At 40.9% G+C, this 25,987-nt stretch overlaps 1 protein-coding gene across 1 annotated transcript in view; it reads left to right on the top strand.

Annotated features, from left to right (window-relative positions):
• GABRG3 (gamma-aminobutyric acid type A receptor subunit gamma3) overlaps positions 1 to 25,987 on the top strand; it is an 838,213-nt gene that overhangs the window by 552,674 nt on the left and 259,552 nt on the right. Inside the window, exons 4-5 of the mRNA XM_045163713.1 lie at positions 11,166 to 11,386; positions 13,817 to 13,899. Of these exons, the coding sequence (XP_045019648.1) occupies positions 11,166 to 11,386; positions 13,817 to 13,899 (304 nt within the window). The remainder of the gene's footprint in view (positions 1 to 11,165; positions 11,387 to 13,816; positions 13,900 to 25,987) is intronic.

Raw genomic sequence — 25,987 nt, 5'->3', positions numbered from 1 at the left:
GAATGATTTCAGTAAGCCCTGACTTGTTTCTTCCCATACATAGAAAAGTGCTAAATTCTTTAACTTGGATTATCTGGTTTTCTTTCATTAACAAAAGTCTTTTGAAGTTCAGACTACCTGCTCTTTGTTGCAAAACTTCTATATAACCTGGTTCCTCCCCTCATCTCCTTAGAACAGTTCTCTCAAGGTTCCTTGAGATGCTGTCTCCCGGGCTTGAAATCCTAAAAATTCCCATAAAACATAATTCTCAACTATTAGGTTGTGAATATTCTTAAGTTGAAGGCAATGGCACCCCACTCCAGTACTCTTGCCTGGAAAATCCCATCAATGGAGGAGCCTGGTAGGCTGTAGTCCATGGGGTCGCTAAGAGTCAGACATGACTGAGCGAATTCACTTTCACTTTTCACTTTCATTCATTGGAGAAGGAAATGGCAACCCACTCCAGTGTTCTTGCCTTGAGAATCCCAGGGACAGGGGAGCCTGGTGGGCTGCCATCTATGGGGTTACATGGAGTTGGACACGACTGAAGCGACTTAGTAGCAGCAGCAGCAGCATTCTTAAGTTGACATTTCCAACATTTAAAGATTTGTCCAACACATTCCAGGTGAGGTCCTGACATGCTAGAAGCAAGGGAGTGCCTGTGTCTGGGAGTGTGTTTCCTGAAACCTCCTATCTCCAAGCCCTGTCCTTTATTAATCTATCATCTTTCCATGTGGCCCTCTTTTTTGGTAAAGGGAAGGATAAAACCATTACAAAATGACTTTCTAGTATTTTAGAAGATACAGAGAGAGAACATGAAGAATTATAACTTTTATTCTGTTTTGTTAATATGCTCCAAGTGCTGCTGGCCTTGGAGGAATCATTAAGCCACCCTCCATTATTAAAATAAATTATCAGCACAGGCTCTCCACAAGCATGAAGGTTTAAATTAGAGATGTTGCGCATTTGTCAGCTGTTACATTAACTAGTATTTCAGACACATTAATTTCATAACTGTGGGTGCTTCATCACTCAGTTGTGTCCAACTCTTTGATCCCATGGATTGCAGCCCACCAGGCTCATCTGTCCTTGGGGATTCTCTAACAAGAATACTGGAGTGTCTTGCCATGCCCTCCTCTAGGGGTTCTTCCCAACCCAGGGATCAAACCCAGGTCTCCTGCATTGCAGGTGGATTCTTTACCTACTGAGCCACCAGGGAAGGCCAATTTCATAGCTATTTATGAACAATATAAAATGTTGTTTAAGATAGACCTTGTAAAAGTGACTTTTTTCCCTTAATGAAGTTACAAAGCAACTTTATGAGAGACATAATGTTACTCTGTGGGTGGGGAATGTTTCTCCAACATTATCTTAAAAGTGCTTATAATAAAACATCCACATCGGGCACCACACACACCATCCACACCCCACTCTCTTGAGTTGGAGTTTGTGCCAAGGCTTCAGAAGACAAAGAGAACACTCTCGAAGCTTTCAGCCCTCTCCCCAGTGCATTATGGTGTGATTCCTTTTCTTATAGGGAAATGGTGCACCCTACAGAAAACTTGCTTTCACCACTGAAAGGTTAACTCCATGTTTTCAGAAATACAAAATGTTAAAGGTGGAAGGTTCTTATATTTAATCTAACTGAACTCTCCCATTTTAGAGATAAAGAATCACAGGCTGAGGAATGTGAATAATTTCACACAGTTTGCAAACAGGGCAGAAGTGGAGTGGACGCCCACACTGGGATTCTTTCTTCACCACACAGTGGTGGTTCCCACATCTGGCAACTAGACTGCAGCTTTGGCCAACTGCTCATACTCAGATTCAGGGAAGCAGAGTTTTAAAAAAGTTTTATTGATATGTAGTTGATTTACAGTGTTGTCTTAGTTTCAGGAGTAGAGCAAAGTAATTCAGATAGATATAGATATAGATATATATACACACATTTTTTGCATTCTCTTCTATTATAGGTTATTACAAGATATTGAGTATAGTTCCCCATGCTATACAGTAGGTCCTTATGGTTTATCTGTTTTATATTAGTTTGTATATGCTAATCCCAACCTCCTAATTTATCCCCCCCCCACCACTTTTGTAACCATGTTTGTTTTCTATGTCTGTGAATCTATTTCTGTTCTGTAAATAAGTTCATTTGTATCATTTTTTAGATTCCACATATAAGTGATATCATATGATATTTGTCTTTCTCTATCTGGTTTACTTCATTTAGTATGAAAATGTCCAGGTTCATTCATGTTGCTGCAAATGGGATTATTTCATTCTTTTTTATGGCTGAATGATATTCCATTGTATATTCATATATATATATGTATGTATATATACATATATACACACACATGTACATGTATATGCATATATATAAATATATATTATATGTCATATATACATATATATAAAACATGGTGTGTGTATATATATATATATATATATATATATATATATATATATATACCATGTCTTCTATATCCATTAATCTGTCAATGGATGTTTTTCCATGTATTGGCTATTGTAAATAATACTGCAGTGAACACTGGGGTGCATGTATCCTTTTGTCTTTTTTTTTTTAAAGAAATTTTTAATTTTGTATTGGAGTATAACCTATTAATAATGTTGTGATAGTTTCAGGTGAATAGCTAAGGGACTCAGTCATACATATACATGTTTCTATTCTCCTCCAAACTCCTCTCCCATCCAGGTTGCCACATAACATTGAGCCAAGTTCCATTTCCTATACAGTAGATCCTTTGTTCGTTATCCATTTTATTTTTTTTTATTTTATTTTGTTTTTTAACTTTACAATATTGTATTGGTTTTGCCATATATCAAAATGAATCTGCCACAGGTATACATGTGTTCCCCATCCTGAACCCTCCTCCCCACTCCCTCCCCATACCATCCTTCTGGGTCGTCCCAGTGCACCAGCCCCAAGCATCCAGTATTGTGCATCGAACCTGGACTGGTGACTCGTTTCATATATGATATTATACATATTTCAATGCCATTCTCCCAAATCATCCCACCCTCTCCCTCTCCCACAGAGTCCAAGACTGTTCTATACATCAGTGTCTCTTTTGCTGTCTCGTATACAGGGTTATTGTTACCATCTTTCTAAGTTCCATATATATGCATTAGTATACTGTATTGGTGTTTTTCTTTCTGGCTTACTTCACTCTGTATAATAGGCTCCAGTTTCATCCACCTCATTAGAACTGATTCAAATGTATTCTTGTTAATGGCTGAGTAATATTCCATTGTGTATATGTACCACAGCTTTCTTATCCATTCATCTGCTGATGGACATCTAGGTTGCTTCCATGTCCTGGCTATTATAAACAGTGCTGCGATGAACATTGGGGTACACGTGTCTCTTTCAATTCTGGTTTCCTCAGTGTGTATGCCCAGCAGTGGGATTGCTGGGTCATAAGGCAGGTCTATTTCCAGTTTTTTAAGGAATCTCCACACTGTTCTCCATAGTGGCTGTACGAGTTTGCATTCCCACCAACAGTGTAAGAGGGTTCCCTTTTCTCCACACCCTCTCCAGCATTTATTGCTTGTAGACTTTTGGATCGCAGCCATTCTGACTGGCGTGAAATGATACCTCATAGTGGTTTTGATTTGCATTTCCCTGATAATGAGTGATGTTGAGCATCTTTTCATGTGTTTGTTAGCCATCTGTATGTCTTCTTTGGAGAAATGTCTGTTTAGTTCTTTGGCCCATTTTTTGATTGGGTCATTTGTTTTTCTGGAATTGAGCTGTAGGAGTTGCTTGTATATTTTTGAGATTAGTTGTTTGTCAGTTGCTTCATTTGCTTTTATTTTCTCCCATTCTGAAGGCTGTCTTTTCAGCTTGCTTATAGTTTCCTTTGTTGTGCAGAAGCTTTTAAGTTTAATCAGGTCCCATTTGTTTATTTTGCTTTTATTTCCAGTATTCTGGAAGGTGGGTCATCGAGGATCCTGCTGTCATGTATGTTGGAGAGTGTTTTGGCCTATGTTCTCCTCTAGGAGTTTTATAGTTTCTGGTCTTATGTTTAGATCTTTAATCCATTTTGAGTTTATTTTTCATTTTCCATTTTAAATATAGCATTGTGTACAGGTCCATCCTAAACTCCCTCACTATCCCTTCCCCTCGTCCTTCACCCTGGCAACCATAAGTCTGTTCTCTAAGTCTGTGAGTTAAAGGAAATTAAATGGGAATAGTTTTGTTCAGGCTTCAGAGACAAGAAAGCAGGGCAGGCCTCTGACCTCGCTTCAGATCTGCCTGGACACTGCCCTGACTTCGTGGCTGCTGGCGAGTGCACCAGTTGTCATCAGTAAGCTGAGCAGCACCATAGGTGAGATATGGAGTGAACCTTGGAATTTTCCTGAGCCCTTTGGATCCCAAGGGGTCTGGAGAAACTCATCACTCACAAGATAAAACAAACAGCATTGTAGAAAGATTAACATGAAACCAGAGCTGCAATTTGCTTGCAAACTGATGATGGTATCAGTTTGCAGCCTAGCATTATAATCAGGAACCCCCAAAACTGCAATTCAGTCTCACCAGTGGAATGGATGCACTGCCTGGGACCGACCCTTTCTCAATTGGGATTCCAGACTACTGTTACATGGGCCTTCCCAGCACTGAGTCTGGGTGTTAGTTGGTCCAACTGAGTGACATATGTGCTGTTTCTCTCCTCTACTGTTTATATTTCTCTTTTCTTTTAATGATTATATATTGAAAGTAAGTTCGATAAGTCTTTATTAAATATTGAATTTGCATATTTCTGTATAATGCATGGTTTCTTTTGTTAATAAATCCTTTGAACCTGATGGGGTTTCCCTGATAGCTCAGTTAGTAAAGAATCTGCCTGCAATGAAGGAGACCCCGGTTCAGTTCCTGGGTCTGGAAGATCTGCTGTTGAAGGGATGAGCTACCCACTCCAGTATTCTTGGGCTTCCCTTGTGGCTCAGCTGGTAAAGAATCTGCCTGAAATGTGGGACACCTGAGTTTGATCCCTGGGTTGGGAAGGCCTGGAGAATTCCATGGATACAACTGAGAGACTTGCACTTTGAACCTGAAGCAAAAGTTAAAACTTTCACCAAAACATTAAGTGAGTCTGTTTCTATTTTGTAAGTAATTTCATTTGTATCATTTATTTTTAGATTCCACATATAAGGTATGATATTTTTCCTTCTCTGGCTGACTTACTTCACTCAATATGACAATCTCTAGGTCCATCCATTTTGCTGCAAATGGCATTGCTTCATTCTTTTTCATGGTTAAGTAATATTCTATTGTTGTTCAGTTTGTGGAATTCTTTAGGCAAGAGTACTGGAGTGGGTAGCCATTCCCTTCTCCAGAGAATCTTTCTGACCCAGGTATTGAACTTGGGAGGGGTTTTCCTGGTGACCTCAGATGGTAAAGAATCTGCCTACAATGTGGGAGCCTGGGGTTCAATCCCTGAGTCAGGAAGATCCCCTGGAGAAGGGAATAGCAACTCATTCCAGTATTATTATCTGGATAATTCCATGGACAGAGGAGCCTGGTGGGCTACAGTCCATGGAGTTACAAAGAGTTGGACATGACTGAGCAGCTAACACACTTAATATTCTATTGCATATATGTCCCATATCTTCTTTATCCATTCGTTGATGGACATTTAGTTTGCTTCTATGTCCTGACTATTGTAAATAGTGCTGCAATGAACATTGAGATAAATGTATCTTTTTAAATTATGATTTTCTTCAGACATAGGCCCAGAAGGAGGATTGCTGGTCATATGCAGCTTTATTTTTAATTTTTAAAGCAAGCTCCATACTGTTCTCCATAGTGGCTGTTGTTCAGTCACTCAGCTGTGTCAACTATTAGTGACCCCATGGACTGCAGAACACCAGGCATCCCTGTCCTTCACCAGAATGTGCTCAAACTCATGGCTATTGAGTCAGTGATACCATCCAACCATCTCAACTTCTGTCACCCTCTTCTCTTCCTGTCCTCAGTCTTTCCCAGCATCAGAGTCTTTTCCAACTGAGTCAGCTGTTTTCATCAGGTGGCCAAAGTATTGGAGCTTCAGCTTCAGCAACAATCCTTCCAAAGACTATTCATGGTTGATTTCCTTTAGGATTGACTGGTTTGATCTCCTTGCTGTACATGGGACTCTCAAGAATTTTCTCCAGTGCCACAGTTTGAAAGCATCAATTATCTGGTGCTCAGCCTTCTTTATAGTCCAACTCTCACATCTGTACATGACTATTGGAAAAACCATAGCTTTGACTATATGTACCTCTGTCAGCAAAATGATTTCGCTGCTCTTTAATACACTTTCTCAGTTCATCATAGCTTTTCTTCCAAGAAGCAAGCATCTTTTAATGGCTGTACCAATTTACATTCCCACCGACAGTGTAGGAGGGTTGCCTTTTATCCTGGGAAGCAGACTTTGACTTGATGAAAGTTCCTTAACCTCTCAGGCCTTGGTTTACCCTCTAGGAGAAAATTGTTATTGTCTCTATTTCAATAATTAGTGACTGGTGGGTACAGAAGCATGGGAGTGCCTCATAGGAGTGACTTTAGGTGATGCTGCCTAGCTTGCTGTTTACCCATCTCAGATCTGCATTTTAAAATGTATTGTGAAGGGAAAGGAAAGATGATAAGGAGAGAAAAGACCTCAAGAGGAGGACTATTTGGTTCAGTTCAGCAGGAGACTTTTTGTTTTTCCATTCAAAAAAAAAAAAAATCAATTTACTTTTTATTGAAGGATAATTGCATTTGTATACAATATGAAAACCCACTTGGAAATTTTCACTTGGAATCCTTGGCAACTTAGGTAAAATTCTTGAAGTTTTCTTTGTTTCAATATCCCTGAATAATATTGGAATTAAAAGTATCTGAATAGTTTTAGATTCTTTCCAAAATACACTCAGGGCCTTTATTGGCTACAGAAAATCAGTCCCGAATATTCATTGGAAGGACTGATGTTGAAGCTGAAGCTCCAATACTTTGCCCTCCTAGCATGAAGAACTGACTCATTAGAAAAGACCCTGATTCTGGGAAAGATTGAAGGTAGGAGGAGAAGGGGAACACAGAGGATGAGATGGTTGGATGGCATCACTGCTTGATGAACATGAGTTTGAACAAGCTCAGAGAGTTGGTGATGAACAGGGGAAGCCTGGCATGCCATAGTCCATGGGGTCACAAAGAGTCGGACATGACTGAGCAACTGAACTGAACTGAACTGTCCACATGAACTTTGTCTCTTTAGGGAGAGCATCTTGATCCTCTTCTCATTTCTTTACCCAATACACTGGTGTTAAAGGGAAGAAGGAATTAATTAATATGGGTACCTATATGTGCCATACTGGCCATTCTCACACCCTGAATTTTATTTAAAGTTTTGAGTGTGTTCTCATGTTCTCTGTATAAATGTAGGCTATTTCATAGTCAGCAATCATTGTTAGGCTAAAATTCTGCCATCAAGGAAGTAAGGGGTCTGTTTCCTGGCCCCACTGGGATGATTCTGTACACTACATTGTTCCTGCTTCTCAGGAATGTCTTTGACCTTCCTGCTTTCTGTGTTCAGGGCCCCTGCAAGGGAGCTATCTCTCTGCCAAGCTCACTCTGCACCTCACTGAGGTCTTGGTTCTAAGTCACCTTCTCAGTGAGGACTGCAGCCCCCACCCTTGCATCCCACTCTCCCTTCTATCTTTTGCACCTACAATATGTATCTGGTGTGAATCAGGTGGTCTCTGCTTCACAGTCTCTCAGGGCCTGAAAGGGGAATGTGTGACTCTACCACATGCCTGCAGGTAGGAGTGCTGTGATACTGGTGAACTGCACCAGTGACCACCAAGATCTGTCTCTAGCTGCCAGATGTTTTGTCTGTCTCGCCATCATTAGGACAGACACACTCTTCCTTTCTTCAACTGAGGCAACCCAAAAGATCCACCCAGACCCATTCCCAGGATTGGGGCTGCCTGTATATACCACATCAAGATGTACATGGCTCTCCTTGATCCACTGACCTCTAAACTGAAGAGAAAGCTCTCTAACCCACAGCCACATGTACAGTATAGCTACAAAGATGGAGAAGAGCCAGGATGATCTCAATCAGCACTGATTTATAGCAATTCTGAGACTCCAATGGACAGATCCTGAGTGGAGTCTTATTCCCTATGAGGAGAATATCTTTGATATTCTAGAGTTAAGTCTGGATTAACTCTATTCCCAGAGTTGGGCTCCCAAAGACTCTTCTCATTGGATCTTGACTCCATTGTCTGGGAGTTTCCTTTTTCCATTAACTGTTCCAGCTGTGGGAATATTGGCATTGAAGAATAAGCCTCCTTTTGGATCCAGATTTTCCAGGCTACAATTTATCATTACAGAAAGAAAAGCAACATTAAATCTGAGTCTCAAATAGTCACAGACTTTTTTCCTGACTTAAGATTCCGAATCTAAAAGGTGGCACTGATGAATTTATTTTCAGGGCAGCAATGGGGAAACAGATATACAGAACAGACCTGTGGACATGAGGGAATGGAAGGAGGGGGAGGGGGAGCTGCATGGAGAGAGTAACATGGAAACTTACAATTCCATGTGTAAAATAGATAGCCAATGGGAATTTGCTATATGACTCAGGGAACTCAAACAGGGGCTCTGTGACAATCTAGAAGGGTGGGATGGGAAGTCAGATGGGAGGGAGGGGACATGGGTGTACCCATGGCTGATTCTTGTTGATGTATGACTGAAAACCACAAAATATAGTAAAGTAGTTATCCTTCAATTAAAAAAAAAAAGCCTAGCCAGTCTCTTACTTGATAGACCAATTTCATGTGTGCATAGATCTTGTGTCAAAACGATTCCAAGATCCCTGCTATGCCTTTGTTTCAAATGCCATTGCCTCTACCCAACCCTTTGCTTTCACTTTCACTTTACTCTTTCTCTTAAATTAAGCACATACCTTGGCCCTATCACCTTTCAGTGGAAAAGTCATGTATTAGTCTTTTGTCCTTGGAGCCAAATTTGCACAGTGACAACCTATTTAGAGATTTTTAGCAATGGGTCTGAATTATTTCTGCAAAGCTGAGTTTCAATAGGCTTTTAACACTCTAAGCATTTCTTGATCCTATGATTCACTGATAGGGATGAGAAGCATTTGTTTCTTCCATTCCTACAAGAATCAGTATTTGTTTTATCTTTCTTTTCTCTTTTGTCAACTAAAGAAAAACACACAACCTAAAAGTTGCAACTTAAGTATTATTTGGGGATCTTACTGAGGACTTAGGCTCAGTGGTAAAGAATCTACCTGACAATGCAGGTAGCTGAGTTTGACCCCTGGGTTGAGAAGATTCCCTGGAGAAGGGAAGCCTGGTGGGCTCTAGTCCATGGGATCACAGAAGAGTCAGACATGATTTAGAGACTAAACAACAGCAACAACAGCTGAGAACTTAGGCCTAGGATGCAGCCTCTCGGCTCTAAGGAACTGCTCTGAAGAGTTAAGGAGGAAGCCAGGATATAGCGTTTTTGCTGGGAAAAAAATGTAGTCAAACATCAAAAGATCACTGATAATTACAAAGAAGAAGTACCTCAAGTTAATGATTTTGATGCTTTTCTATGTATGAGAAGATGTAAGAATCAAGGTTCATTGAAATTGTCCCTTAGGTATTTATCTTAAATATCTAGGGCCAGTTTCCAAACCACAAAATGCTTCCCCCTTGTTTTTCCCCATCCTGAATTCCCCTCAGGGCACACCACTGGGGGTGTGTGGAGGGGGCCACTGGAGTGGCTGATGGCTTGTTCCTTGTAGAAATGGAAATTTTGGCAAAAACCTGTTTACTGGAATGGCGGGCAATAGTCCTTGTTCATACTTTCATAACTGCTTCCAAACTGGCCATTTATCCTCTGAGGCAATTCGTTTCTTGTGTTAACTTACCAAGCATAGTCAATAGCAGTTATGGCTTGTATTTTTCACCTTAATTTTCTCAGGCCTGTCTTCCCTGATTGGAATATAAGCCCCATGGAGGCAGAGACTTTTCCTGTTGGCACAGTTCTGGGCCTTCAGTGGTTTGCAGGGCCTGACATAGTGCAACAAAGATGATGAATGAGGGAATTAGTTAATAAAAGGTCAGACTGGTCTGTTGAATTACCTCTCAGAAAGGTTCTTTAACCAGAAACTCAATGAAAAGTATAAATATGAGATTTGTTGAGAATTACTGAACTCTGTAAAAACAATTCATTTATAATATCTAATATGGAAGAAAACTATGAAAGATATTAAGATCACTGACCACATAGATCCTCTTTATTGTGGACCTAAAGATAATCCTTTAAACTGTGACTGGGGGAAGAGCCCCAGAGGTGGTCCAGACTTGAGACATTTCTCTGGGTCTCACAGTAACATCAACCCCATCCTGTATCTAATGTACTGTGCATATTGGGGTTACTTCCAGTTACAGAAAAAATTTGCCCCTTCAGCCCTCTGTTGGAATCGGCATTTGACTTGGGTGGCTGTCAGCCCTATTTTTTGTTGTTGTTGCTGCTGCTTGTTTTTTGCTTTTCTGTTTGATTTGGGTTGATTTGTGATTTGAGAAAGCTTTTAGATGAAAATGATCATTTTTTTTTTGACTTAAATTTTACTTTATTTTTTTTAATTTTATTTTATGTTATTTTTAAACCTGAAACTTTATTAGTATATAAGCTAATACTCTGGATAATTTGTGTTGTGCCGGGCACTAGAGCTTTTTATTTAATCATTTCTTTTCATATAACTCCTTTAAGAAGTAGATAGACACTACTATTCTATTCATTTTATAGACTACAGTTGGGTAATGCTAAGCGACTGAACGGAGAGAATGCTAGATTTTGCTACCTGCCAGAACTTGGACTTAGGAATATAGGAAGGTCTGCATCTATGTTCTGAATCATTTTCTACTACCTCTCGGCCTCTCACTACACTTTATGTATTTATTACAATTTACTATTTACAGAGCATTGTCATGTGTTATCTCACAGTTGACTAATGATATTGGTTACCTTTGTTAAGTGTCTGCCATGTTGATCCAGTCACGATGTTAAGTGCTAACAGGTGAAGATGAAACCATGAGCAGAACCAAACTCCTGAGAAAGAAAGCAAAACCTGCAGAAAATCCACTAACAGAAATGTCTTTCCCCTCCTTTTGCTCTGTTTCAGGAATATCAAATCGATATATTTTTTGCTCAGACCTGGACTGACAGTCGCCTTAGGTTCAACAGCACAATGAAAATACTTACTCTGAACAGCAACATGGTGGGGTTAATATGGATTCCAGATACGATCTTCCGAAATTCCAAAACTGCAGAGGCTCACTGGATCACCACCCCCAATCAACTCCTCAGAATTTGGAATGATGGGAAAATCCTTTATACTTTAAGGTGAGATGCTAGTGAATATTTAATCCCACAAGTGGTCTGACACTGGGGACTTTAGATCACTGTAGGAATGGGACCCTACATTGCTGAGTTCTATCACTTCTCATGTTCAGCATGCTACTGGGTCTTGAAGAAGTTTTTCCTAATCCCACATGTGCAAAACTGCTGCTGCTGCTGCTGCTGCTGCTAAGGCACTTCAGTCATGTCCGACTCTGTGCAACCCCATAGACAGAAACCCACCAGGCTTCCCCATACCTGGGATTCTCTAGGCAAGAAAACTGGAGTGGGCCGCCATTTCCTTCTCCAATGCGTGAAAGGGAAAAGTGAAAGTGAAGTCACTCAGTCGTGTCCAACTCTTAGCGACCCCATGGACTGCAGCCTACCAGGCTCTGCCATCCATGGGATTTTCCAGGCAAGAGTACTGGAGTGGGGTGCCATTGCCTTCTCCATGTACAAAACTAATGTCATAAAAATAATCTTTAATAAATATAAACTCCTTCCTTCATTAGTATCCATTTCTGCTAGAAGTGGGCTGTGGAAATTACCTTTAATATATTTAACCCACAGGTCCATTAAACTAAGAAATAAAGATGTCTTGGTGTACTAATTGGCAAATCTAATTATAGCCAAATTTGAGACCACAAGGAACAAAAGAGCACAGAGGGCGTTCTCTAATGCATCCTTAATGGAAGTGACAGCCACCTTGTAATCAGTCCTCCTGGGGCAAGGCTGTCCTCATAGAAACCCAGTAAGGTAATAGTGGCTGGTTTTGAAAGAACGTGAGCTCACTTGCCTGCCCAAAGTCTCCATTGGGAACTAATATTACCTGAGTTTGAACCTGGGTCTGTATCTCTCAAGAGTCTCTCCTGTAGGGTGACCTGAGTCTGACTGAACACATGACTGCAACATACATAGAATGTATGGTAGGCAGCTACACCAGTCTTCCTGCTCATCCAGCCCTGGGATCAAGGAGGCTGCCCTCCCAGTCTCTGAGGCCTTTCTAGAGCACTGGCCTGACCACCTTGTGCCGATGGTCGCTTTCTCACTGGCTTTGCTGCTCCTCGGCTGCTTCCTGCACCTCCTGTCCAGCTCCTGACACGGCACCTCCTCATTCTGCTGCTCCTGCCTTAGGATTTTACCCAATTTCCACTTTCCTGCTGACTTAGCTCATCCATTCCTAAGGCCTTAAGAGCCATATCCATGCTGAGGATTCATCCCATGAGTTATTTCCAATGCCTAATGTCCCTTCTGGGCACCAGATTCTTGGAGCTACCTGCCCATGTGATATTTCCTCATGAAATCCCAAAGGGCATTTGATTCAGCATGCTACCGGGGAAGGTGATTGCTCTAATACCTCTGACCATGTCCCTCTGTCCTCCTGCTTGGTGAATACCACTGCCAAGCCCTGAACACAGCTTCCTCCCCTTACATCCATTATGAGAAGCTTTTAATTGCAAGTGATTTGTGGTCATAAGGAAAAATCTGTAACTCATATAGTAAATAAGTATTTGTCACATAGATAAAGGCACATATTGGCATCAAAATAAGCAGAACAGTTAAGAATTTTAAAGTTTCAGGGAAATTATAATGTTGGCAGACTGGAAACAGCCACAACAAAACTGCCACAGGAAATTCTACTGATGAGTTACATTTGGAAAACAGGATTTTTTAATAGCTATTTCCTCATCAATTCTTAAAAGAATATAAATGGGACTCTGAAATGAATGTGAGCTTCAGCAAATCATAATAGAGACATGGCCAGTCATGGGATCCTTTACAAAAGCTCAAACCCCAGGAATGCCTGCTTTGAAAAGATGCCATACACACATTTAGTGCAGTCAGCACCTGCCTATCCAAGTGGGGAGGCTGGCCAAATATGAAGTCTTCCCTACAAGTGGATGAACTTGGCATTATACCTAACTAGGCAAATAAATCAGTTTCAAAATGGAGGAAGGATTTAATTCAGTCAAGCAAATTAAAACAAAGATATGTGACAGCAAGGACACATATTGTTTCAATTTGTTTCCTCTCTTACTTGGCTTGTATTTCTAGACACAGGCAGTTCACTAATGGACATTCCCTTTGATTCTGATAGTTAAAAGTAAAGCAAAGTGACACGACACACAAGGAGGGAGGAGGGTTCAGGATGGGGAACACGTGTATACCTGTGGCAGATTCATGTTGATATACGGCAAAACCAATACAATATTGTAAAGTTAAAAAAATAAATAAATAAATTGAAGGGGGAAAAAAAAAAAAAAAAACACCAAATGGTATACTAAATGGATAGTGCCCTTGCCAAGACTGGATTCCATGCGGCCACCCCAGCCCCCTGCCCCCTGTGTTGTGGTAATGTGACTGCCCTGACCTTGCTTAAGGCCTTTGCTGGTTTGCTCTTGGCTGACCTCAAGAGTGACATTTGCTCCCCCACAGGCTCACCATAAATGCAGAATGCCAGCTGCAGCTGCACAACTTCCCCATGGATGAGCACTCCTGCCCGCTGATATTCTCCAGCTGTGAGTACTGACTCGGGGTATGACTGCTGTGGAAATGACTCTCTAGCCTATGCTGATTTCTAGTAAACAGTCATATGACTAATTATAGCATCACTGTACTACCAGAGAAAACAGATAACAGTTTTCGTCTGGACCACCTGAGGATATTCACTCTAGACTTTGTTATATAGAACCCATGTTACAAAATATGTAGCTTTGATAAATCTTTGAGCAACTTAAACCATTTGTATTAATAGTAAAGAACTCAGAAATTGATGAACTGTTGACTTACCAAAGACCCTTCTGCTAATAAACTGTATGTACTATTTGAATGTATACAGAATTCCTTTGCAATAATTTTAGGTTTAATATCATCTTCAGTCAGGTGGTTTCTCTTCAAAATAAAAACATAGAGTTTTTGCTTAAATATATTTATATTTGTCTCATTATGCTATAGATGGATGTAATTTTTCATAGTATTTTATTTATTCCAGTTTTTACATAGGATTGATGCTAGAACTAACAAGTACTCATTTACTAATTCTTAAAGACTGTGTCTAATGCTAAGTACAGCAATACAAGTAAAAGGAAATATCAAATTTATTTGATTATAAAGTTTCAGAGTAAAGGCCAATATGGAAATGAACTTGCAGAATTTATAATGGCTCATTTAAAACATATTGACCACAATACTTAAGTATGACTCATAAGAATTCAGCTAAGTTTATTGACTATCTTTAAAATTGCATATGGGATATGACATGCAAATGTGATGAATTCTCAGGCAGGTTTTGTGGCTTCCTTCACTAGACATTTTAGTGAAAAGACAAACTGAAATAATGGATAAACACATTGTACAGTTCATTTTAAATTCAGAAAAAGACAAGATAGAAAGCAAAATTTCACCTAGGGATAGATGTAACCAAGGAGGCCAAAGCCATCTTGAGAAAGAAGAACAAAGCTGAAAATGCCACAGTCACTGATTTCAAACTAGACTACAAAGCTATAGTTACCAAAACGTGTGACACCAGCATAAAGACAGACAGATAGCTCAGTGTAATAGAGCAGAGAGCCCAGAAATACACTCACATGTATGTGGTCATTAATTTATGACAAGGGAGACAGGAATATATGCAATGAAGAAAGGACAATCCCTTCAATAAATGGTGTTGGGAAAACAGGTCAGCTACATACAAGAGAATTAAATTCAACCACTGTCTTACACTATACACAATAATTAACTGAAATTATATTAAAAATTGAACATAAGACTTGACACCATAAAACTCCTACAAGAAAAATAAGTAAGCTCCTTAACATAGGTCTTGGTGATGATTTGTTTAATCTGACATCAAAAGCAAAAACAAAACCAAAAATAAACAAATGGAACTACATATCATACTGAAGATCTTCTGTACAGAAAAGAAAACCATCAACAGAATGGGAAGGCTGCCTATTTAATGGATAAAATATTTGTAAATCATAAGAGAGTAATATCCTAAATATGTAAAGAACTCCTTCACCTCAACAGCAAGGAAAATTTTTATTAAAAATGCGCAGAAAAGGTAAACAAACATTTTTTTCTGAAGAAGACATACAGATGGCCAATAGGTATATGGAAAGATGTTCAATATCACTAATAATCAGGGAAACGCAAATCAAAACCACAATGAGATATCATTTCACACCTATCAAAATGGCTATTATCAAAAGCACAAGTACTGGAAAGGATCTGGAGAAAAGGAAAGCCTTATGCATTGATGGTGTGAATTAAGTTGGTGCAGCCATTGTGGAAAATGGTATGGATATTCCTCGAAAAATGTAAAATAGGGCTACCATTTGATCCAGCAAGGAGAGTTAAGAAAGCCTTCTTCAAAGCTTCTTAACAAAGCTAAGGGAGGTGATGCAATTCCAGTTGAGCTATTTCAAATGCTAAAATATGATTATGTTAAAGTGTTGTACTCAATATGTCAGCAAATTTGGAAACCTCAGCAATGGCCACAGGACTGGAAAAGGTCAGTTTTCATTCTAATCCAAAAGAAATGTAATGTCAAAGAATGTTCAAACTACCATACAATTGCACTCAATTTAGCTGCTAGCAAGGTAATGCACAAAATACTTCAAGCTAGGCTTCCACAGTATGTGAACTAAGAACTTTCAGATGTACAAGCTGGATTTTAAAAAGGCAGAGGATCCAAAAATCAAATTGCCAACATTTGCTGGATCATAGAACAAGCAAGGGAATAAAAAAATAAAAATAAAAAACCCAGACATCTACTTGTGCTTTATTGACGATGCTAAAGCTTTTGACTGTGAGGATCACAACAAACTGTGGAAAATTCCTAAAGAGATGGGAATACCAGACCACCTTACCTGCCTCCTGAGAAACCTGTATGATGGTCAGGAAGCAACTGTTAGAACTGGACATGGAACAACAGACTGGTTCCAAATTGGGAAAGGAGTATGTCAAGGCTGTATATTGTCACCCTGCTTATTTAACTTCTTTGCAGAGTACATCATGCTAAATGCCATGCTGATGAAGCTCAAGCTGGAATCAAGATTGCCAGGAGAAATAACAGCAACCTCAGATACAAAGATGATACAACTTAAATGGTAGAAAGTGAAGAGGAACTAATCAGCCTCTTGATAAAACTGAAAGAGGAGAGTGAAAACGCCGGCTTAAACTCAGCTTTTAATAAATGAAGATCATGACATGCAGTCCCATTACTTCATGGCAAATGGATGGGGGAAAAAAGTGGAAATGGTGACAGGTTTTATTTTCTTGGGCTCCGAAATCACTGCGGACAATGATTATAGCCATGATATTAAAAGAGGCTTGCTCCTTGGAAGAAAAGCTATGACAAACCTAGACAGCATATTAAAAAGCAGAGACATCACTTTGTCGACAAAGGTGCATCTTCATAACTGGTGTACGTCTTAAACAGAGACAAAGTTGTCCATTCCCTGCCTGCTGTCCCGGTGCATTAACCGAGTTGGGCCCTCTTCAAGGTGGAATGTCCTGGCAAACAGGACTTTTGCTTGGCAGGAAAGGAACCACACAGCTCCTTGAAAGTCCTTTATCTTTTGAATGAGAGAGAAATAGCAGATACTGTGAAATGGCAGCAGTGGCCCTGTATACTGTGAAGCAAGTGCTCAGGTATAAAATTTCCAAAAGGAAGCCTGTCTTCTAAGAAGAGAGCAATTGTTCACTTGGCTGGTCTCAGAGATGCCCAGATAGTTGGTAAAACAGTGTTTCTGAGTGTGTCTGTGAAGGTGCCTACAGGAGTCATTAGAGTAGTACAGTAGTCAGTAGACTGGGGAAAGAAGATAGCCCTCACCAGTGTGGATGGGGTGGATGGAGTTATCCAGTCCTCTGAGGACCAAATGCAGGCATACCTCCTCTTATTGCATTTCACGTTATTGTGCTTCACAGATACTGCATTTTGTTTTACAAATTGAAATTTATGGCATCCCTTTTTAACAGCCTTGTTTTTTAATTAAGGTATTAACCTTTTCTTTTTTTTATATGTAATGCTATTGCATACTTTTAAAATACAGCTCATGTTGTTCTCACAGCAAGAATACTGGAGTGGTTTGTTTTTCAGGGAGGCCTGGCATGCTACAGTCCATGCGGTCACAAAAAGTCACACACAACTTGGTGATTGAACAACAGCAACAACAACTTTGCATACGTAATAGACAATTGCATAAAGTAAACAAAATTTATACGCTCTGGGAAATTCTGTGTGACTTGCTTTGTTGCTGTGTTTCTTTATTGTGATGACCTGGACCTGAACCTGCAATATCTCCAAGGTCTGTCTGTAGAAGAAACAGGTGAATGACAGTGGCATTTGCTCTTTGCTTGAGCTGGGACGTGCATCTTCAGTTCTCAGATATCAGGTGGCTCCTGGTTCCCAGGCCTCAGACTTGGATCAGGACTTAAAACCTCAGTCTCCTGATTCTGAGGCCTTTCAACTCAGACAGAAGTACACCACCAGCTTTCCTGAGTCTTCAGTTTTTAGAGGACAGACTGTAGAACTTCTCAGCTCCCATATTGTATGAACCAATTCCTATAATGTATGATCTCTTATATCTTTATCTCTATCTATCTCTGCATCTATACTTACCTTATTGGTTCCGTTTCTCTGGAGAACACTTACTAATACAGGAAGGGAAGTTCTCACCCTTCCATCCTATAAAATATGTGGACTCCAAGGTCCCCAAAATGTTCTTGTGTTCACTTGAGCTCACCTGCTTTGGATGTTACCAAAGGGTGTTTTTTGGTATGTCTGAGAGAGAGGGGAGTCCTGTAGCCTGGAGCTGAGAGTGAGAATCAAGGCATTGCCCTGGGAAGCAGGTTTCCCATCAGGGACCACACCAGGCAGACCAGTGTGGAGGGTGAGGGGCATTTTGCCAGCTTGTCTCTTTGCCTGACCCATACTCCTTGAGATGCTCACCTTTCACCAGATGGCTAGGTCATCTTCCCACATGCTGTCCAAGTCATCTTCCTACATGTTTCTGGATCACTGGCCTCCCCAGCTCTTCCCTGACCAAGCCACCTCACTGCTGAGGACACTCACACATTGCGGGGTGGGAGGGTGCTGTCGATGCAGACAGTGATGCCTGTAGCAGAAGGAATGGAGCTTTGAGGTCTCCTCCCATGAACTGTTGTGGTAGAAACCACTGCTACTGATGATTGCACTGGCTCTGCTGTCCAGTCTTGCAGGCAGGTTGCTTTTCTTCTGTTTCTGAGTGAAATAAGTTGTTGAAAGAGCTTAGGGGCCAGGTCATGGCAGAGGAAGAATTCCTGACTGTAGCCTACCAGGGTCCTCTGTCCATGTTATTCTTGAGTCAAGAATACTAGAGTAGTTTGCCATTTCCTTCTCTAGAGGATTTTTGCAACATAGGGATCGAACCCAGCTGTCCTGTGTTGCAGGCAGATTCTTTACTGTCTGAGCAACAGGGAAGTCATGGACTCTGGGCCATTATGATGCATCAATGCAGGTTTATCAAATATCCACTCTTGATAATGGGGGAGGCTATGCATGCCAGGGGGATGATATGTAAAAATCTTTTATTTTGCTGTGAACCTAAACTGCTCTAAAAGTAGTCTTAAATTTTGAAATCACAAAAATAAAAGTCTTTCTCCTTGCAGTCCAAGGGACTCTCAAGAGTCTTCTCCAGCAATGCAGTTCAAAAGCATAAAGTCTTCAGTGCTCAGCTTTCTTTATAGTCCAACTCTCACATCCATATGTGACTACTGGAAAAACCATAGCTTTGACTAGACAGGCATTTGTTGGCAAAGTAATGTCTCTGCTTTTTAATATGCTGTCTAGGTTGGTCATAGCTTTTCTTCCAAGGAGGAAGCGTCTTTTAATTTCATGGCTGAAGTCACCATCTGCAGTGATTTTGGAGCCCAAGAAAATAAAATCTCTCACTGTTTCCATTTTTCCCTCATCTATTTGCCATGAAGTGATGGGACTGGATCTTTGCTGTTTGAATGTCAAGTTTTAAGCCAGCTTTTTCACTCTTCTCTTTCACTTTCATCAAGAAATTCCTTAGTTTCTCTTCACCTTCTGCTGTAAGAGTGGTGTCATCTGCATATCTGAGGTTTTTGATATTTCTCCTGGCAATCTTGATTTCAGCTTTCCAGGAATCAAGCCCAGCATTTTGCATGATGTACTCTGCATATAAGTTAAATAAGCAGGGTGACAATATAGCCTTGATGTACTCCTTTCTCAATTCGGAACCAGTCCAGTCTTCCATGACCTATTTTAACTATTGCTTCTTGACCTGCATACAGATTTTTCAAGAGGCAGATATGGTAATCTGTTATTCCCATCTCCTTAAGAATTTTACACAGTTTGTTATGATCCTCACAGTCAAAGGCTTTGGCACAGTCAATAAAGCAGAAGTAAATATATTTCTGGAACTCTCCTGCTTTTTCTATGATCCAACGCATGTTGGCAATTTGATCTGTGGTTTCTCTACCTCTTCTAAATCCAACTTGAACATCTGGAAGTTCTCGGTTCATGTACTATTGAAGCCTGACTTGGAGAATCTTGAGCATTACTTTGCTGGTGTGTGAGATGAGTGCAGTTATGTCGTATTTTGAACATTCTTTCATAGCCTTTTATGGGATTGGAATAAAGATTGACTTTTCCAGTCCTGTGGCCACTGCTGAGTTTTCCAAATTTACTGAGTGCAGCACTTTCACACCATCTTTTAGGATTTGAAATATCTCAGTTGGAATCCCATCACCTCTACTAGCTTTGTTTGTAGTAATGCTTCTTAAGGCCCACTTTACTTTGTATTGCACGATGTCTGGCGCTAGGTGCGTGATCACATCATCATGGTTATCTGGGTCATTCAGACCTTTTTATGCAGTTATTCTGTGTATTCTTGCTATCTCTTAATATTTTCTACTCTGTTAGTTCCATACCATTTCTGTCCTTTATTGAGCCCATCTTTGCCTGAAATGTTCCCTTGGTGTCTCTAATTTTCTTTATGAGATCTCTAGTCTTTCCCTTTCTATTGTTTTCCTCTGTTTCTTTGCATTGATTGCTGAGGAAGGCTTTCTTATCTCTCCTTGCTATTCTTTGGAACTCTGTATTCAAATGGGTATCTCTTTCCTTTTCTCCTGTGCCTTTTGCTTCTTTTCTTTTCTCAGCTATCTGCAAGCCATCCTCAGACAGCCATTTTGCCTTTTGTGTTTCTCTTCCTTGGGGGAGGTCTTGCTCCTTCCCTCCTGCACAGTGTCACGCACCAGTGTTCACTTAGCATAGGGCCTTCAAGATCCATTCATGTTGTTGCAAATGGCAGCATTTCTTTATGAGGCTGAGTAATATTTCACTACTTGTGTGCTCAGTTTCTTCAGTCGTGTCTGACTCTTTCGTCATGCAGAACTTATGGACTATAGCCCACCAGGTTCCATGAGATTCTCCAGGCAGGTACACTGGAGTGAAATATTACTCAGCCTCAAAAAGAAAACACTGCCATTTGCAACAACATGAATGGATCGTGAAGGCAGTATGCTAAGTGAACACTGGTGTTTGACACTGTGCAGGAGGGAGGGAGCAAGACCACCCGCAAGGAAGAGAAACACAAAAGGCAAAACTGCTGTCTGAGGATGCCTTACAGATAGCTAAGAAAATAAGCAAAAGGCAAAGGAGAAAAGGAAAGATATACCCATTTGAATGCAGAGTTCCAAAGAATAGCTATATATATATATATATATATATATATAAAAATATATAATGTAATGTCTGTACACATACATTTGGAGAAGGAAATGGCAACCCACTCCAGTGTTCTTGCCTGGACAATCTCATGGACAGAGGAGCTTGGCAGGTACAGTCTGTGGGGCTGCAAAGAGTTGGACACAACTGAGCAACTAACAAACACTACACATATACATGTACATATACATATAGTATATATGAATTTTTATTTGGTGGGATATAGCAGGTGCCTGCCCCGTCTTGGTAAGGTACTCGGGATGGATGGGGGAAGACACCAGGGTCTAGATATTGGGTGTGGCTCGGTTGGAAGATACTGAGAGAATTCTCACCTGGTTGAAAGACACTGGGAGGTGGAGGGAGTTGATTAAGTACATCCAGGGCTCCGTTGAAACATACTGAGAAAATATCTACCCATGGAAGACACAGGTGGTGGCAGACTCAGTTTTTACCGAGAAATAACCGGAGCTCAGTTTAAAGACACTGAGGTGGCTCTGTTGTAGAAAGACATAAGGAATGGAGCTCATACTTGCAAGTACCTAGTTAACTGGGGAAATTAAATCTCACCCTAAATTTTGAGGGAGCTTATAAATGCATATGCAATTAAAAGTTAAGAGCTGGCTTGGTAGAACCTTAAGCAAGGCCTTCTAGGGGAAAGCTCAGATTTGTCTGTGTCTTTGAGATGTAAATATGCTATCTGATCTTACTAAGTTTTTGTATTGTATGTTTGTTTATATTAGGTCTTTTTGTGTTCTTAATAGGTGGCCAAATGATGGATCCTTTTAAAATTAGAGAAACTTACAAATTATTAAATCTAGAGCACTCTGATTGTAAGCAAATGTTTTGTTGGTGTCTATAAGGCACCAGGGCTTCCCTGGTGGCTCAGATGGTAAAGAATCTTCCTGCAATGCAGGGGGCCAGAGTTGGATCTCTGGGTCAAGATGATCCCCTGGAGAAGGGGCTGGCAAACCACTCCAGTATTCTTGCCTGGATCCCATGGACAGAGGAGCCTGATAGGCTACAGTACATGGGATCACAATCGGTCACAATTGAGCAATTACACTACTATTACATATAGTGAATTTACACACATATATATACGTCACTGCCATCCAATCATCTGTGGATGGATACTTAGTTTATTTCCTTGTCTTGGCTGTTGTGAATAACGCTGATGTAAGTATTGGATGCAGATGTAGATTTTGTTTCCTTTGGATTCATATCCAGATGTGGAATGCTGGATCACATGGCAGTTCTGTTTTTTCACTTTTTCCTCTACACTGTTTTCCATAACAGCTATACCAATTTACATTCCCACCAACAGTGTACTTGGGTTCCCTTTTCTCCACAATCTCACCAACACATGTGATCTCTTGTCATTTTGATGAAGCCATTGTGACATTGAGGGGTGATATTTCATTGTGTTCCTGACTTGGATTTTCCTGATGATGGAGCACCTTTTCATGTACTTGTTGGCAATCTGTATGTCTTTCCCAGAAAAGTGCCTGTTCAGGTCCTTTACCATATTTTAATCGAGTTATTTCTTGTTTTCTATTGACTTGTATGAGTTCTTTATATATTTTGGATATTAGTCCCTTGTCAAATATGTGATTTGCAAACATTTTCTCTCATTCTGTACATTGCTTTTTGGTTGTGGTGGTGGTTTAGTCACTCAGTCATGTCCGACTCTTACATTTTGTTCTTTCCTTTTTTGTGCAGAAGCTTTTTGTTTGATGACATCTATCTGTAGCCAGATGACCTGGGTGAATCACTGGAGGTTTTGTGCCCCTTTCTTAGCAGCAGATGGAAGGAGGTAGGATGGTGCAGTGGCAGGAAGGTTGCGGAGGTGCTGGAGAAGGTGACCTTTAGTGTCTCAGATCTTCTCACATGGGGGCACTACCTCTCCTCTTGGCAGATGATGGTTTTGTAGGTGCCGGGTCACCTGGAGAAGAGTGTGCACTGAAGGGTGCACAGATGACATTCACCCCGAACACCAAGCGCCTGAAAACCAGCACAAAGGAAGTGCTGGGGGCTGGAGTCAAACAAGAGTGAGAGCTCATCCCTATGTCCGCACATCTCACTGCCTAGGTATTTGCAGATTGTTTACATTCTCCGAGACTTGGCTTTCTCTTAATATGCACCTCATCTGTCTCTGTGAAGATTCAGTTAAATAATGGAATGTGCATGTGATGGGAAACTCCTGCTCAGGGCTCCCTCTTTGATCAGAAGGGAGTCATCTGATTGTCATCACTGTGGATACCCTTGTGACTGCAGAGAGTGTTGCTGGGGGCAGGGGAAGCCTGAGAGGGAAGGACCAAGGCTGTGAAGCAAGGCTTCCTGGGCTGGAATGCCAGGTGCCTGCTTGCTTCACCACAGAACATTGGGGAACTTTCTTCACCTCTGTAAATCCCACTGGGTCTTCCTTCCCCCATCTGTAAGGTGGGAATGGCAGCAAGCTGAAAAATCATGGAAAGGATTAGAGGCATACCCTTTATATATTCCTAGTTTATTTAGCCAAAGATGTGGACTTGAGGAAAGCTAGGTGACAGGAGTAAGTATGAGGGATGTTTGCACATTTTCTCTCTTACTGTTAGGTTCCCCAAGGATGCACAGCTGTGTTGGACATAATCTGCACATGGAAAGATTCTAGGGGAGAGAAAATATTCAAACCCTCATTAGTCATTAGCCATGCTAGGCTTAATTTCATCAGTTTGAAAGAATCTACCCAACTATGGACACACTTCTGTATAAAGGTAGCCTGCAGACTGTGGGCTCTGCGACTGTGTTAAAATAAAGCCAAGGATGCTAAAGCAGAAACTCCAGTACTTTGGCCACCTCATGAGAAGAGTTGACCCATTGGAAAAGACTCTGATGCTGGGAGGGATTTGGGGCAGGAGGAGAAGGGGACGACAGAGGATGAGACGGCTGGATTGAATCACCGACTCAATGGACGTGAGTCTGAGTGAACTCCAGGAGTTGGTGATGGACAGGGAGGCCTGGCATGCTGCAATTCATGGGGTCACAAAGAGTCGGACACAACTGAGGGACTGAACTGAACTGAACTGAAGCTGGCCACTCTTCTTTCCCTAGACCTTATAAATGGCATGCTCACTACATTGGTTTTTGTCAGTGCAGTGATTTTGAAGAGTTTAGAGAAATCAGGGTTTCCACCTGAGAACACAGAGATGAGTGCATTTTTGGCAACTGATGGGAAATTCTATCCATCCAGTGCTAGTTCAGCTCTCTGTGTTCCAGTGGAAGCAGCAAGCACTTCTGAGGATTAAGATAGGACCTCACTGAACTGTCCTACTTGGGGAAAACATCAGCCTGCTGATTGTGCTGCCGGCCAAGACATTCACTTTCACTCCATCGCTGGCTGTCACGTCCACATGAGCACGGAAACCAGAGACAGCCAATGTGAGCACCAGAGCAACAGCGTGCAGCTGATCCTGCCCAGGTTCAAAGCCATAACACAAATAGATTTGATGGGGAAACTAATGGATGCTTGATGCATTAAAGGCAAATTTTGTGAAAATAACAAGGTTGGAAAACCTTCATGTTTCTCACATCTTGCAAAAATTGAAGTCATTGAAGATGAAACCAAAATTTCATCAGCAACAACTGGGAATCTAATCACAAGGTCATTGCCTCCTTGGTTTACGGTAAGAGACCTTTTCCACCATTCATCCAACACAATCCCACAAGTGCTGTCTTACTCATGGAGCAGATGAACAAACCCCGAAGAGTGTACAAAAAAATCTTTCAAAGAAAAGACTACTTGGCTATGAAGAAAAGACTCCTTCCCTACATCTTTCAGAGTTCTGTTACATATGTTTGTGCAGTATTTCTGTTTTGAAGATTAGTTCACAGGAATAGAGACAGAGATATAAGCATTTCTACTCTGGGATATGTTTTGGAGGGAAAAAAGGGCAGGATGACTGTAGCACAATATTGAGAAATGGAGAGAAAGGCTTCAAAATGCCTAAACAATTACCTAAGCAGCTGAGTGGTTACCTAGGTTAACAACTCGATCAGGCATTTACTGTTCAGATTAGGGTCTTTGTTTTGTTTCTTATGTGTTGCTTTCCAGAGGAAACTTAATCGCTGTAATAGAGTGGGGATCAGGCGAGACATTTAACAGTTACTTTCACTATTTTATGAAAAAAAACTTCTTTGCCTTTAAAATGTTTTCCCCATTCAAAGGCTTGATAGTAAACATTATTTGGGGGAGTAGAAATGAGTTGGACACAACTGAAGCGACTTAGCAGCAGCAGAAATAGTGAAATCTCTAGCTTCTTTGTGTGTTTCTATTGTTTTATATAATGTATGTATTCACTGAAATAAAGTTTAGAAAGCTTTTTGAAACATGACAAAGTATGAACCCTATTGAGCATCAGGGAGCCTCTGGACTAGCCCCTTGCCTGCTTGGAAAGCCACTCGCAGGCTGTTGTGTCCACACAGTGACCCTGAGGAGCCCTGTTTCCCTCCGTGCCTTCCACAGCCAAGGTCATGCAGCGTGGGGTGGGGAGGCCCTCTGCTTGCATCACCCTAGAGAGCGAGGTCAGCTGCGTCTCAACAAAATGGAATGGCTGTTGAGTCTGCACTCTTGATTATTATTACAACTGTTGTTTTTGTTCTTGTTACAAGAGGACAGGTGGAGCAGAATTAGACACTCAGGCCTCAAGGTGTGAAATGTATGAGATGTATTTTGTTGCAGCATTGCTCCTCCCCTCTAAACCATTCACTGTGAAAAAACCAACACAGCAAGCACTTTTATGCACTTTATCTTTGACACCTGTGCCAGCTGTAACTGTACTCTATCTTGAGAAATTATCAAGGAAATGTCATTGCTGTTATGGTGATACTGACGA

The sequence above is a fragment of the Bubalus bubalis genome, chromosome 20 (genome assembly GCF_019923935.1).
Source record: "Bubalus bubalis isolate 160015118507 breed Murrah chromosome 20, NDDB_SH_1, whole genome shotgun sequence".
In the NCBI taxonomy this organism is placed as follows: Eukaryota; Metazoa; Chordata; class Mammalia; order Artiodactyla; family Bovidae; genus Bubalus; species Bubalus bubalis.
The sequence above is the reverse complement of the archived record's forward strand: the minus strand, read 5'-3'. Positions and strand labels throughout refer to the sequence as shown.